Source organism: Podarcis filfolensis (genome assembly GCF_964270895.1).
Source record: "Podarcis filfolensis genome assembly, chromosome: 4".
Classification (NCBI taxonomy): Eukaryota; Metazoa; Chordata; class Lepidosauria; order Squamata; family Lacertidae; genus Podarcis; species Podarcis filfolensis.
In genome coordinates, this window is record NC_139607.1 from 75,526,019 (window position 1) to 75,542,268 (window position 16,250).

At 44.3% G+C, this 16,250-nt stretch overlaps 1 protein-coding gene across 1 annotated transcript in view; it reads right to left on the reverse strand.

Moving 5' to 3' along the window:
• ARHGAP31 (Rho GTPase activating protein 31) overlaps positions 1 to 13,267 on the reverse strand; it is an 89,490-nt gene extending 76,223 nt beyond the window's left edge. Inside the window, exon 1 of the mRNA XM_083608946.1 lies at positions 12,247 to 13,267. Within this exon, the coding sequence (XP_083465072.1) occupies positions 12,247 to 12,346 (100 nt within the window). The 5' untranslated portion in view covers positions 12,347 to 13,267. The remainder of the gene's footprint in view (positions 1 to 12,246) is intronic.
• Positions 13,268 to 16,250: the final 2,983 nt, after the last annotated feature.

Sequence of the window (16,250 nt, forward strand, 5' to 3'; positions counted from 1 at the left end):
TGGCTGTTCCTAGTGTGAGTCATAAAGCCACCTCCCCCTTTTTCAGAGCAAAGCTGTGGACAGTGCTAATTGGCCGACCCTTGTCAGTTACATATGCAACTACCACCCTGCTGCAACCTTCTCAGCTAAGTAAAGTAGTAGTAGTACAGTAGTAGTGGTGGTGGTGGTGGTGGTGGTGGTGGTGGTGGTGGTAATGTTGAGTAGGAAAGAAAGGAAGATACTGAAAAACTTAAGACAAAGTGGAAAGGCAGGATGAAGAATGAGAAGATCAGATGGAGGATAGTTTGGGTGGGTTTGCAGGTATTGTGTGTTACAGGAGCAGGGATAAGCAAAGGTCAGTCCACACCATAAATCTGCATTGCTTCTGTCTGAAGGTATGCCTAGATGCTGCCTAACTGATGTATTTTTTTTATGCATACGATTAATTTTTATGAACTTCAGCCTTGCAGATAATTTTCTTTCCAAATAACTTATCCTCACATTTGCCTTCTGAGGGCTGCCCTCAGTACAGGGCAAATCTAGGTGGCTGCTTAGTGGCACATTTTTTAAAAGTGGGTGCCTCTTAATGCAGCAGAAAGTAAAGACCAAATGCTGCAAATAAAACTTGTCACTTATTATAATGCATTACTTAGTTCACATTCAATCACACCTACATAGTCATATAAATATTTGTAGCTTTTGAATATGCATATTGTGCACACATTTTGTCCCCTTCCAGGCAAAAGATATGCAAATGGGGCTAGGGGGGAGAAAGAGAGAGCGTATAATAAAATCTTGTGCATGGATGCTTTAGTTGAGATTCCTGCTTTGCAGGGGGGTTGGGCCAGATGACCCTCAGGGTTTTTCCAACTCTGCAATTCTATGATTGTATGCTCAGATGCACTCTCTTTATTGGTTTAGCAGTGTTCCACAGCACAAATACAGTTTCCAGGAATGAACTGCAGGGAACCCTGGCTCATAGCAAGCCCAGCTTAGAGTGCCAGGATGCCTAAAACTATCCTGAGCCTCCAACTTTAGCAAACACTCAAGCTAGACAATTTCAGTTTATTAAAAGCTCAAACAGCCAAGCCAGGTTTTGTTTTTTGTTTTTGCCCAGCAAGAAGAAAGCCACATATATGAACTTACAGAGATATTTTGCACGTATGCCAACATCTACCACAGTCTACGCCTACAGACTGTGCTTATTTCAGTATACGCCACTATTTGCAGCCTGCTACGTTCTATAAATAAGGACTCATTTGCCTGGACATTTTGCTCATCACATAGCGTTCCTTCTAACAGTGAAGCGGGTGGCACCATGGTGACCAGCGAGGTGGCAAAACTGGCCTCGCAAGCATGGGGGAGGAGGGTGTTCTGCATATCTGATAGAAACCCAAATACGCAAGAAAATATTAGTTTAAATATTAAATAAAAGAGAAGCCAAAGAAACACCAAGCTACTAGAGCAATCATTTGATGTTTGGGTTAGAGTGTCGGACTAGGAGACCCAAGTTCAAATCCCCACTCAGCCATGATGCTCACTGGGTGGACTTGGGCCTATCACTCCTAGAAGCACAGAATTGTAAAGCTGGAGCGTCATCTAGCCCCAACTCCAGCAATGCAGGATTTGTTTGCCCAACGTGGAGCTCAAACTCACGACTCTAAGATTAAGAGTCTCATGACCTTTAGGTCCCCTCTAACTCTATGATGCTATGATTCTATGCTCTACTATTTTATCCTCTGCTATATTTGCCCATTTGCCCTCTGACGAAGAAATGACCAGTCCATAATTTTAATGGTAGGTTTACTGTAGTAGCTATACATCAGCCTCAAAATCTTACTGACTTGGAGAGGATCTGCAAAGAGGAGTGGGACAAAATACCTCCTGAGATGTGTGCAAACCTGGTGGCCACCTACAAGAAACTTCTGACCTCTGTAAATGCCAACAAGTGTTTTGCCACCAAGTACTAAGTCATCTTTTGCAAAGGGGTTGAATACTTATTTCACTCATTATAATGCACATCAGTCTCTGACTTTTGTCTTCTGGGTTTCTGAGGGTTTTCCTGTTATTATTCTGTCTCTCACAGCTACAATAAACCTATCATTAAAATTATGGACTGGTCATTTCTTTGTCAGAGGACAAACGGGCAAATTTAGCAGGGGATCAAATACTTTCCCCCCTCACTGTATGTTCCTTAAACTTTAAAGTATCCAGGAATGAGTGGAGCTGAGATTCGAATCAGGTTATGCACAAATGTAGGTGTGCACCCCCTGCCTTCATTTCCCCTGAACTCTCACCCATTCTAGCCCCATATCATGGCCCTCCGGTCTAGGCCTGGCTGGACATTCAGTGCCCCTATCCTGAAACACCACCACTGTGTGCTACATATGAAGTTTTAGGGCTGATTGTGCCACATGCTGCATAGCCTGTGTGGAGCCTGCTGCTGTAGCACTATAATGCAAAAACTGAACACTCGGCCCCTATACTGCCAACAGTATGAATTGGGGAGCAGGAGAGGTAATCAGCATGGAATCATACAGGTCATAGACATAGCTGGCAGGTTCCTCAAAGGTCACCTGGACAAACCTGCTTCCAGTGCAGGAAATCTGCTATTACTGCATCCCTGCCAGGTGATCATTCAGCCCTTGCCTCATACTGCCATAGGAAGTTTGCTTCTGAATACCAGTTGCTGGAAACTACAGGAGGGAGAGAGTCCTGTTGCACTCAGGTCCTGCTTGCAAGCTTCCCACAGGCATCTGGTTGGTCACTATGAGAACAGGATGCTGGAATAGCCAGGCCACTGGTCTGATCTGCCAGGGCTTATCTGACATTGTTCTGCTTAAAGGACTCTAACAAAGGAGAAGTAGTGACCTTCTGAGGCTGTCTCTTCTGCCGTTGAGTAGCTCATAGCATCACAAAGGTCTTTCTGACGTTTTGTCAGAATCCTCTTTCTTAAAATTTGAACCCGTTGGTTCAGGTTTTCCTCTGAAGCAGCAAACCCCTCCCCCCCCATTTCATTCTACCATTTATGTGACAGCCCTTCAAATCTCTGGAGATGGTTATCCCATCACCTCTGAATTGCCTCTTCACCTCATAGGACTCAGCTGCCTCAGCTGTTCCTCATAGGACTTGGTCTCCAGGTTTGGGATGTTATCAAATTCAGCTTTAAGTCAGTGACAGACTAAGAGAGAAACAGTAGCAGGGATCTGCTGCTCAGCCAAACCTGCTTCTCCAAAGTTTTACATACCTGGCTCCAGACAGGACGTTAATGGAAGCTCTGTGTGTAAGAGAGGGGCAGAAAATTGTTTGAAGACATGTGGCTTTATTTTGGTGTGTTTCTTTCCTCTTCAGTCGCCTGGTATGATCGCCTGATTAAAACATTATCGCTACGTGTGTTGTAACTGTGCTGAGTGCACTTTGGACTACCTACTAAATTTAAGCCTGTCTGTCCTTATTTATGTAACAAGCCAATACAATGATGACATATATACACGAGGAAAAATTTCAAAATGCACTCACTCCCTCGTACACATATGTATCCAGAGAAGAACATATCACACTGTCAAAATGTCTATTAAAATACAGGCATGCGCATGCAGTTAGGGGAGGGGGGGAGCCACGATAGAGACAACCCAAATTCACATCTGGACAGCAGGTTTGGAGTTTGGCTCAAAAAGAGCTTCTCCTCAAATCAAAATGCAGACTCCACAGAAAGTATCACTGTTTGGCAGAACAAAGAACAAAAGTACAAACTATGCAGCAAACAGCATGAAGACCCAGTTTCCTTCTCACGTGTGCCCGATGCCCAGATTTCAAAATCTCTCCTAGGGAACGTTTGCGGAGGAATAGATGGAGACCTGGATATTTTCCTACATTTCTCTGACACTAAGTGTTATGCTCCTCATATGTAAAACAAAAACCAAGGGCAGCTTTAACATTTTCATCATGTTATGAGTCACACAAGAAACTGTTGGTGCTGAGCTTTAAAGCCCTAAATGGCCTCGGCCCAGTAAACCTGAAAGAGCATCTCTACTCCCATTATTCAATCCGGACACTGAGGTCCAGCAGCGAGAACCTTCTGGTGGTTCCCTTTGTAAGTGAGCTTACAAGGAACCAGGCAGAGGGGGCCTTCGCAGTGGTGGCACCCACCCTGTGAAATGCCCTGCCATCAGTTGTCACGGAGATAAACAACTACATGATTTTGAGAAGACGTCTGAAGGCAGATGCTTTTAAGTTTGATGTTTTATAATTTGTTGGAAGCTGCCCAGAGTGGCTGGGACAACCCAGTTAGATGGATGGCATATAAATAATTTGTGGTGGTACATAGAATTTGTTCTATATTGAGTTAGGCCAATTATCCATCTAACTCAATAGTGTCTACACCGCCATCATCCCTGACCATTGGCCATCTTGATGGGAGTTGCAGTCCCAAGCATTTGGAGAGCACCAGATTGGGGAAGGGTGATCTACAGCTCTCCAGGATGTCAGACAGAGGTCTTTCCCAGATGTGCCTGGAGATGCCAGAAATAGAACCTGGAACCTTTTGCATGCAGAATAGATGCTTTAACACTGAGCTATGACCCATTCCCTAATGTTAAGGGATTTGTAGCACTGGGGAAGAAAAAGCTTAGTGCGCCCCCTCCCCAATACATGTGACAGCTGACCAATGCCCCTAATTTATCTTGGCACAGTACTTTATAATTATGCCAACAGAACCTTAGCATTCTTTCTTCTATATGTGAGAGAGTTTGTTCTCAGGAATAGAGAATTATTCTTCATGGTCTTGTCCATAGTCAGTATGAATGCCACAATGGCTAAAACAGTTCTACAGCATGCTTAGATGGTGCTCAAGACACCTCCTCTGAAACTGTACTGACTACGGCAGCAATACTGGGACAGCGTTGAATGAATTAATCCTCAAGCACATTGTAAGTGAACTGAAGGCTTCTGACCGTCCAGATAATCCCAATTTAGGGCCAGACTTCACCAGCCCACTAAGTACTCTGAACAGCTTTGCTGGGTGGCTACTTGAGGATGCAATAGTAGCGGAGAGGCAAGCTTTCTCCAGTGCCATCACCACCACACAAGAGGCACAAGTATGTACAGTAAACTCACAATTTACAGGCTTCTGCCAGCTTTACATGCTTGGCAAAAAATATAGAAACAAATAGAAAGGGGGGGCGGAAAAGGGGTGGGCTTCGAGGAAAAAAAGACATTGGCTGTCCAACCCACCATTGCACCCAATGTGTTTTGACTGTACAGGATTTTGGCTTTTACCAGAACATAACCCCAGCATAGCTTGTGGGCTTACTGTACTCTAACTTATCTTCAGTTGTGTTTGCTGTGAGCTTTCAACCACTTGCATCCCAGGCGTTGTTGAATTGGATTCATTGTCCAAAGTTCTCTAGAAAACCAGGGTGCCCTTTGGGCTCTACAGCACAGGAGACGATACTTAGGAGTAGGGATGAAGGAGAAATTCGGTTTGGTTTAAATTCTAATGCAAAACTGCCCAACTCGCACTTTCTGAAACAATATGAGAACCGAAGTACAGTGATACTTTGAAATTTGCACGTCTGTGAATTTTGTGATGCATTCTTCCAACCAAATAATGTGTGCCAAAATGTGTATATGAAGAGGAAAGTGTGCCTTAAAAATGTATATATGGTGAAAATAACATAGAAAATGCATACATTAGACTCATTTTGTTTGCAAAAATATGTATTTAATATAATTTTGCACTAAAACGCTGACTAATTTTAATAAGGGGTTTATTTTTTTTTTTAAAAAAGCAAACTGAACTTAAGACTAGAAAAATAAGAAATCCGAAACTGTCAAAATTTGTCCAGCCTACTCAGGAAGGATCCTGTTGAAGACAAGGTTGTTGGCAGGAGTAACATTCATGTCAACTGGAAAATTTTCAAGAGAAAATTTTTTTTAATAGTATTTTTAAAAAAATAAAAATAAAAACTTTAATTGTATGATTTTTCAAAACATAACAAAAACAATTATCTGTCCAGTGAAATAAAGTTACAATGCAGATTCCAGTACCTTATAAAAGGAGTTCATTTATCTAACAAAAAAGCTGATGTGATAAATGCCATTTGCCGTTTTATAAGACAGTGTAACCTCATTGCCTTGCCTTCAGTTTGCGATCCATCAAAGACCCTGGATCCTTTTTGGCAGTGCTAAAATCTGGCTGGTATCCCATTTTCTATTTGTGGCTGTGAATGCCTCTTCCTTCTCTTCCTTGATGTTTCATTAAACTGTTTCAGGCTGAGCTCAGTTTACATTCAGTGTTGGGTTTCAAAGCTATACAATGGGAATCTATTAACGTTAGCCAGAAAGAAGACCCCCTGTGTCTAATGAAGTTTACTCTCAAGTAAATGCACACAGAACTGCAGCTGCAGGCTATGCAAAATGAGATTTACTTCTGACCCAACATGAATAGGATGGGACTGTGTGTCTGTTTGCTCAGTCATCATCCAACCACCAAATTCTAAAAGCCTGACTTAGCATAAATGCCCAGAGAGTTAAGTAAGTGTTCCCTTTGCTTGAGGAAGAAATTGTGGGCTTGGCTCTGAGCGGACAAGGCAGCCCAAGAAAAAAATGTGCTGTTTCCAGTGTAAGCTGCCGGACAAGGAATTCCAGTTTACATTGCTGATGTCAGGGATTAATAACATTTTGTTTTTGTTTGGTTTTTGAAAAAAGGAACTGACAAAGTTTCCATCTCCGGTTGCAAAAGAAAGCTTGAGAAAGTATCTGCTACCACAAGCGATGCAAAGAAGCTGAGAAAATTCCTTTTTTCATTTAATGGAGAAAGCAATGGAGAAGGGGTGCCAAGGTGTTTTAATCATCATAAAACTTTAAGTTGCTGTAAGAAATCCCTAAAATAGTGAGGGGAAACACCTCTGGGAGTTCACATAGTTTCAAAGAAAATGAGAGGGTGGATGCACTTGTGGCATAACCAGTATGCCTCCCTTTGACCCTTCTGCTGTTGTGTGTAAGGGGGCGTATTTTAACATTCCTCCATGGGCAAGACACATGGCTACCAGCACAGCTGCTGTCTTGCATGTAATTTGCACCAGAAGTGCAAAAAAGAAAAGGCTGGCTTGTGATGAGTTGTGTGCACACTCCTTTTCACACTGTGCAACACCCCAAACTACACTTCAAAGCCAAGCTTGCTAGCAGCAAGAACTTAAAAGGTAAAGGGACCCCTGACCATTAGGTCCAGTCGTGACCAACTCTGGGATTGCGGCGCTCATCTCGCTTTATTGGCCGAGGGAGCTGGCGTACAGCTTCTGGGTCATGTGGCCAGCATGACTAAGCCGCTTCTGGCGAACCAAAGCAGCACACGGAAACACCATTTACCTTCCCGCCAGAGCGGTACCTATTTATCTACTTGCACTTTGACGTGCTTTCAAACTGCTAAGTTGGCAGGAGCAGGGACTGAGCAATGGGAGCTCACCCCGTCGCAGGGATTCGAACCACCAGCTTAAAAGCCACTTCCTACAAGGAAGGAAAGAGGAGGGGAAAGAAAGCTCATCATGACCTCTTCTTGAGGCGCTCTAGATTTCCCAGCCTCTGGCTCTTCCACTTTTGAAACCCTCTTTCACATTCATTGGTTTCTCTTCTTCCTTTTGTAACTCATACATTTTGTAATGTATGAACAGCCAAGTGAGTGGCTGCTTTCTCTGTTGGTACACACTGCTAGCAGCCAATATGTGGCAGGGCAGAGCTTCATGTAGTAAGAACATGTTTTACAGCAGAGGTGTTGAACCATCAGCCTGTGGGCCCATTCTGGCCCACCGAGACTTTTCTGCTGATCCACCAGATCCTCACCCATTTCACCAGGTCAGGGTGTAGAGGCATCAGCAGTGGCAGCACCTTAAACATAAAGCATTCTGGCTCCTGAACCAATGTGCCAGCTGCAGCAGGGAGCATAGCACCATTGTTTCCTGGCCACTTGAACATTGCACATTGGAACACTCTTTCCTGTTTCCTGAGCATTCCAATGTTTCCCACATCCTGGGAGTGACTAGACGGTTGCTTGGAGAAGGAGAAGGAGAACAAGAAGGAGGAGAAGAGACTTTCCTTGGCTATTCTTAAGGGTGGATAACATCATGGTGCAGGGCTGGGTGAAGAGACATTTAATGCTCTGCACCCAGCCCAGCACTGTGATGGCAGGGAAAATAATGCCCTCTCTACTCTTCAGGACCATTATCTGAAGAGCAGAGAGGGTGTAATTTTGCTTCCCATCTCAATGCTGGGCTTGGCAGCAGTGAGGAGGAAATTTCCCCTTTCCCTGCTCCTCTGCTGATCGGCACAGATCACATGAGAAATCTCTGTGCACCCCCACGGATGCACACGAAAGAGAAAAAAGAAAGGTAGAAAACAAAGAAAAGTGAAATGTGGTGATTGTCTGGATGCAATCCAGGAGGAGCAAACTATTTTGCTATGGGAGCCTCAAATTCCAGGTGAGCAAGTCATGATAGTGGCCATGCAGGCAGGTAGCTGCATGGGAACCACAGCTCAGACGACTGTGTGCCATTCATTTGTTCTGAAAGCCTCCACAAGCTGCTCGTCATGCTTCTCCTTCACCTGCCAATCAGAGCAGGAGAAACAAGTCTGTGCTTAGCCCCACTTTTGCCGCAAACAGTTTCACCATGGAAAAGCCCATCAGCCTCTGCAGTAGGGGCAAAAGCAACATTTGTGCTCTTCAGTGGCAGAACAGGCATGAGGTTAGATTGACATCTCAGCCAAAAGTAAGCAGTTCTAGCAACCCAGTCTCTCTCCCCCCCCCCCTGCTGCTTTACATAAGCCAAGGGTGATTGCTAAGAGATGACCTAGAAGGAAGAAAGCTATATAGAACTGCCAAACCACTTCCTGTGACTACATCTAGACATTTGTTTTAGTCAGGATCTCTCTCCCAGGCATCAAACTACTAAGTGCCCTTCCCTAAGTCGTAATGAGAGCTGGAAGTATCAGTGCACAACTCAATCAAGGGGAGAAACGGGTTTGAGTGGAAGACTCGGGACAGGCAAAAGAAAGTACCTCTTCAGTTTGAAACTCACTTTCCCAAGAAGTAAGGGGATGACTTTCCATAGAAAAAATAACTACCAAACTTTTAGAAGACAGCCCTGTTTATGGAAGCTTTTAATGTTTAATAGGTTATTGTATTTTAGTGTTTTGTTGGAAGCCGCCCAGAGTGGCTGGGGAAACCCAGCCAGATGGGCAGGGTATAAATAAATTATTATTATTATTATTATTATTATTATTATTATTATTATTATGTTGTTGTTAGACTCCAGCTTCCACCAGGCTCAGCCAGCAGAGTTAATAGTCAGGGGTGGTGCCAGTTCAACAACTGGAAGGTCACAGGTTCCCCACCTCTTCCTCACAGAGCCCCACATCTGAATGCTTTACTCTGAATAAGAAGAGGAAACGCTCTAGCCCAGCGGTTCCCAAATGGTGGTCCAATTGGCACCATTCACATTAACAAAAACTACTGCAGAGATAAAGTAGGGGGTCCATGGCTTGGCTTTTGAGAAGTAGGGGGTTTGCAGCACTTAGCTAATTGGAAACCTCTGCTCTAGCCCCATATCATATGTTCAAGCTCCTTGAAGAAACAAAATCTCAAAGGAATCCTAAAACCGTTTTTTTACAAAAAAAGGAAAAAATAAAATAAAAAATAGTGGCCAGATCCATCTGTATTGTCCGCCCTTTCCACACAGGAGGCAAAGTGAATAACTGTAACAGGTAGAACGCTCCCGCTTTCAAGGTTATTGCTTGGCTCCCAATGGTGGGGAGGGTCTGAACAAGCGCTTTCCCCTGATAGATGGTTGCCCATCACAAATGACGCCATTTCAACTCAAGGGCTCCAATTAGGGTAATTTGGAGGCTTCTAAGTCTCATGCTAGTGACATCTGACCCCCGCCTGCCCTCACAGCTACCTAGAGAGCAGATTTGTCTTTAATATTATTCCACCTCCTTGCCTTGCCGCAGAACAAAGGAATAAAAACTCCCACATCTCTTCTGCTTCTTGTTATCGTTAAGATTTAACCTACACCCTATGATCTAACTCACATCCTTCTAATGGCTCTTGTAACAATGGAGTCTTTCATTACTAGATCACACACTGCTGGCCAATGGGACATGCCATTCAGCAAACATGAAAAGGAATTCACTTTTGCCCATTTTTGCTCCTCACAACAGACCACGCTGGTAGACCGAGCCATCTTGCAAAAGAAGCTGATGACAAAGTCTGCAGTCGCTGGAGAATATACAGGATCCCATCACGCCTTTCTTCAAAATAAATAAAAGCTGCCTTCTTGTTCCTGTTTTCCTGGCTACATTGAATCGAGAACAAGGCAGCGCAACTGGAGACCCACAAAGCCATGTATGGTGGCCCACAAGGGACTAGTAAATCTTCTGTATCTGCTGCCCTTCTGAGACTGCAAGAACCCAGGGCAGGAGGAGGTGGGCGTCACACAGAAAACAATACATTTATTTATTAAGACACTTTTCTCCCTGCATTTAGCCCCAAGGGCAGCTCACAACCATTAAAGAAATACATTATAACAATAAGCAAGTAAACAAAACAACAACGGAGAACTAAAAACCATAGCCAGCTAGAAAATACTCACATAGGAAGCTGCCACATCAAAACAGACCTTTGGCCTATCTAGCCTACTGCTATCCACACACAAAGGGTGGCCAATGTTGAGCTCTCCAGATGCAGCTGGACTACTCCTCCCATCATCCCTTGCTGGCTGATGGGGCTGGGGTGTTGCTGTGTGGGTGTTGCTGTTGTTGCTGTCCAGGGACCACAACTGAAAAGACCCTGACTCTAATCCCGAGTTGCAGCAAGGCCTCAGAGGAAGAGCGCAGTAGGCAGGCAAATCACGTAAATCCACATTTAAAATGGCTGGTGGACAATGCTTGATTTTGTGGATCCCAAGTTGCTGAGGCCTGATTTGGGAAAACTTAGACCTCCCCCTGCAGTTCATCCTTCAGGTTCCTCGATGAACGGGCCTGAAGCATTGCTATGGACAGCCAAACGAGAAAAACAGCAACCTAAAAGTGGCTGCATTTAGGCAGCAGTTGCAATGTACACAGCGACACAAATGCCATGAACATTTGTCAAATGAATTAAGCTTAGCTTGATGGACTGATCTGGGGGGAAAACACATGCTCTGTATAATGTGCCTGTGTAAGAGAGGAAACACGAGAACAACGTCATGTACTCTGGCAGCCCACAACACTGAGTAACAGCAAAGTCCCTTAGTTTATTATGAATACACTTCCTTTCTGAGGCATCTGTAATGACTGTCACCCACATTTATTGAATAAACACCCTAATAATGTTGCTCAAGGAGCCGCCTCGCCCGGAAAGTCTGAGTTTTAGGAAACCAAATAAATCTAAACTGGGAACGTCATGTGGATGCAGATGGCAGGAGGGGAAGAATCCTAAGTGATTTCTCATCAAATATTAGTTTCCAAGAAGAAGGTGGGAGGAATCCTTCTACCTTCCAAAGACCCGGCAATATGTTTCGCGTCACCCAGCCCACTTTTAAGAAATGTTCTCTGCTTCTCTCTCCTATCTCGTCCGCTTGAAAAGCAGATTGGCACTGCCACCTCCCACGGTCTGACACATCATATGCTCGTCTGAGAAAAAGGATTGTAGGCAAGGGGTGGGGGTTTCTAGTAAGAAGCACCAGTTGCTGTGCTCCCAATTTGGCCGATCCTTCTCCCACATCCTTGTCTCACAAGTAAGAAAATTTGGGGAGCCTTGCTTGGGCCTAAGAGCCACCGTTACATCCTCATTACAACCTTCATTCTGAGAACTGCTGTCTGTCTCCCATCTCCATTGATTCTGTGGCATCCTGTGGTTGGGGGCAGGGAAAGTCTTGCGAAACAGGGAAGGGCCACATCCTAAGGAGCAATCTTGAAGCCTCGTGCTCACGCACCCCACCTCTGAGTAACTGAAAAGTATCCTTTCTCTGTGTGCCTCAAGTTAAGAGACTTGATGGCAAATAGTTAATCTTCCTCTCTCTCCCACAGCAAAACATTTCCCTGAACTAAGCACATTGCTAGTTGGTCACTGACAGAACAAGACACTAAAGTCCTATCCACACCAGATAATCATTCCCTGCTTTATTTCTGTAGACAATTAATACTCCCATTCAAAAGGCACTGCAACAGACCCATCTCTAGAGAAAGCAAGAATAAGGCCTTGGTTGTTGTTGTTGTTTTAAAAATAAATATTACCATCTTGTCCAGTGCTCTCCAGATAATCTGTCAGATCACAGCCGAAGACGTTTGTGGCTCCTTTCCTCTTGACTTTCGGCTTTCCTCCCTTGTTCTTCATGAGTTGGTTCCGAAAAGAGCCCCCCTCCTTCTTTTCCCCCCCACCCCCTCACTTTGCACCAGACAAGTGCAAAGCTCCCCCACTCCCTCAGACCCTCGCCGTCGCCCGTGTCCCGCTTCCGGTCAGCCACATCGAAAGTCCAGAAGAACTTCCAGCTGGACGTCTCCACATTAATCCCCACCAGATGTGAAGCTGCTGCGGCTGCTGCGGCTGCTTCTGTTGCAGAAGGGAGAGGTCAGGACAATGTGGAGATCTCCAGCAGGCAGCAGCAGAGAGATCATAGCCCAAGTTCAGGAGGCTTCTGCAAAGAGGGAGGCGGATGGTGGTGATGAAGCAATGCCTCCAGGGAGGCTGGTAGCAATGGGGCAGATGTTAGCTGAAGTTCCCTCTTCCTTCGCTGTCAGGTCCCAGGAACCTCCAGAACCAATCCAAGCCGGCAATCAAAAGTATGTCAAGATGGGTCCTTCAGGCAGTAGAGATTGCAAAATGATTCTTCCACGAACTTGTAAAAAGACAGAGAGGGAGGGAAAAGAGCAGAATGACAGAGAGAAAGGCAAGCCCACTACTTTTTACACCCCTGGGTGTTTTTCTCCACCCCCTGCAGCCACTGGACAATGTTAGGAGAAACAAGGGCTGGGTTCCCTAAGTTAGTGCCCTCACTCTTGCTCTCCCCTTTCCCCTGTTTTTACAAATCCTGGGATTATCCAGCTCAGGAAATGCTGGAAGGAAGTTAGCTGAGGAGGGGGCGGAGGATGGACTTTTTTGGCAGTGAAGAGAGAGAGAGAGAAGTGTAGGAGTGGGGGGAGAGGCAGAGAGTGAAGGGGGCTGTTCAGAGCAGGGAGAGGCGGGGACGTCCTGCCAACTAAAAGGTAACGGGACAGCCTGAAAGGAAATAATTCCACTCAGTCAGGCTGCAGCAGCTCAGAGCTCTGACGTTTCCTGTTCCACAAATGGTCAGCTCTGAAATAGGCCTAGGGAGGGGCTAGAGGACGGGGGGGGGAGAGAAAGAGCATAACTGGTTTCAATAAATGCCCAGCTCTACTTATTGGGTTGTTGTTGTTGTTTTGCCACAGCACCGCTCTCAACCGAAATGCATCTTACTTCGTACTTAGGACAGAGTGCTCTTCTCTCTCCTGCGTTGTGTGCAAAAGGGGATCGGGCAAGCAAAAAGAGTTGCGGCACAAGTAAAGAGAAAGGTAAATGCAGCAAGAGGATTCTCTCTGTCCAGCACCTCCCCCGGCCGCCGTCCCCCTTCAGATCAGAAACCAGCCATCAATTACCTCACAGCCTGCCCCTCCGCAGTATGGATGCAGTGTAAAAAAATATATCATTTAGCAAGAAGCAATCTGCTACCCTCTAAAAAGTATGGATATTACTGCACAGCTTTCATCCTCGCTTTTCTAAAGTGTGTTCAGCACCCAAACAATAATATTATATTGTTGCACGCCAGCACAACCTCCGAGTGGTGCAACATTCCAGGGGTTCCTGGTGCTTAACCAGGGTTTGTGTTTCCTCTGGGAATGAGGCACAACAGAAACTGTGGTGTCTTTATGATATATGGTTTATTTACACATGAGCCTACGGTGGAGGGGTTCACAGCATCAACACCCCCAAAAGGTCTTATTTATTCCATAGCTGCCCCTTGGATTCAAACAGAAACCAAACATTGCTCTGATTCTCTCTTCAGCTTGCTGCTTTTCAGCCAGCTCACATCACTGCTTACTCTCTGCTCTCAACTCTGGCTTTTTCTGTTGAGGGAGGGGGCCCCACCTACAGCGGTACCTTGGTTCTCAAACTTAATCTGCTCCAGAAGCCTGTTCCAAAACCAAGCTGCACTTTCCCATAGAAAGTAATGCAAAACGGATTAATTCGTTTCAGACTTTTAAAAACAACCCCTAAAACAGCAATTTAACATGAATTTGACTATCTAATGAGACCATTGATCCATAAGATGAAAGCAATAATCAATGTTCTGTGCTATAAAATAAATAAAACAGTATTGTAGATGATTTAAAAATTTTTTAAAAAAACTTACCTGCACTGATGATAGCCATTGTTTAGATGGGGGGCTTTTATCTATTTCCGCAGTCACACAATCAATCAGTCAGTAGCTGAACTGGGTTCCACACAGTCACAAAAACAAATTAACCGAAAAAGCCTCAAAAACAAAAACGCAAAATAAGTAGCAAAAACAAAGTGCCAAACTTAATCCATTCTGGAAGTTCGTTTGACTTCTGAAATGTTCAAAAACCAAGGCGCAGCTTCTGATTGGTGCAGGCGCCCCGGAACCAATAGCTGACAGCTGCATCAGACGTTCGGCTTCCAAAAAACATTCAAAAACCAGAACACTTACTTCCGGGTTTTCGGTGTTTGAGAACCAAGGTGTTTGAGTACCAAGGCGCTTGAGAACCAAGGTACCACTGTCTTTGCCATCTCAAGCTGAGCCCCTTAATCGCCAATCACCTCAACACTTGCTGGATCCAGGGATCGGAGACATCTGTCATACAGTTTAACACTCACACCCCCAAACTCATAAAAATGCATTTCTGTATCTTTTTTTTTTACTGAAGAATGCAGAAAAGCATTTCAATAGGTGGAGCCAAGCATCAGAGCCTTCTTTTCATAGCTGTGGGCATGAAGGCAAAGAGTCCTATCTTACAAGCTGCATTGTTTACTACTAGTCCAATTATTTTTCTATCCCATCTTTGTTTATAAATTAAAACCAAGGCTGCTTACAGTGTTCAAACTACCAAGATACCAAATGCTTGAAATGTTATCATTAAAACATCCAAACCTTTTTTTAAAAAATAAAAAATTATAGAAGATACATGAACCATCTTCCTATTCATCTTTGCAATCTCCATGCTCACAGACAGGTATGACTCTACAGACACATTTTCTTTTCCTGTTAATCATTCCTCAGAAGTCAGAGATAGGATGGCAGTAAGGCACTCTGCAAACTAAACATCTGGAACATAGAATTTTGGGGTTTCTGCCATTGCTACCATCTTCCCTGGGATTTTTTTTAATTTTTATTTTAATTTTATTTTTGTGCAAAACATGTCAGTCTGGGTATTTTGAGCTTCTTAAGTCAACCATGTTGGGCAATCACATGAGTCCTCGCGGACCTTATGACATACAATGTCATCACTGATGGTTGTTTCACCAAAGATGGTGAAACAGCATTCTAGTGGGAAGTCTCTCGTGTACTGTAACTGATGAGGAACAAACTTCAAAAGGGCCAGACGTCGGATTCAGACAAAAGAGCCCTAAGAAGCAGATATTGCTCTGAGCTTTTTCTTTTTTTAAAAAAAGAAATAAATGATAGCAGCTAGACAGAGACTTGCTTTTGTAAGACAGCAAATAAATCTTACTTCCCACCATGGAGAGAGAGAGGGGGGGGGGAGAGAGAATTGCTGCTTCTTAGCAAACTAAGAAACCACCAACCATACCCACGCAATGTTTTGCTGCAGGGCTTCATTTGTATATACTAATCGTGTTCCCAGTTGTCCAAATCCTGGTCCTTACTTAGTTAAAACAGTATCACCAAAGGACAAGATGGAAGGGGAAATCTAAAGAGGGATACAGAGACACTGAAAGTAGCCCAATGGAGACTTCATACATGCTCAGCAGCCACACGTAATGCTGATTACTTGTGTGGATGAACATGAAATGGAGTATTTGTGAAAAGGGCAGAGAAGGATGGATGGCATTCTGCAGCATTTGGGAATGTAACAGTTCATTTGCTACCACGTTAAAAAAGACTGATAGCCATCATAAAATTACAGGAGACAGGAATTAGGTTTCAAACCGGGGGGAAGTGATGCAGAAAAGAGTAGTTTTTTGAAAGCGTTAAGTTTTCCAAAGTAAAGTGCGACAGTTAATAAGGCTCTATGGAAACGGA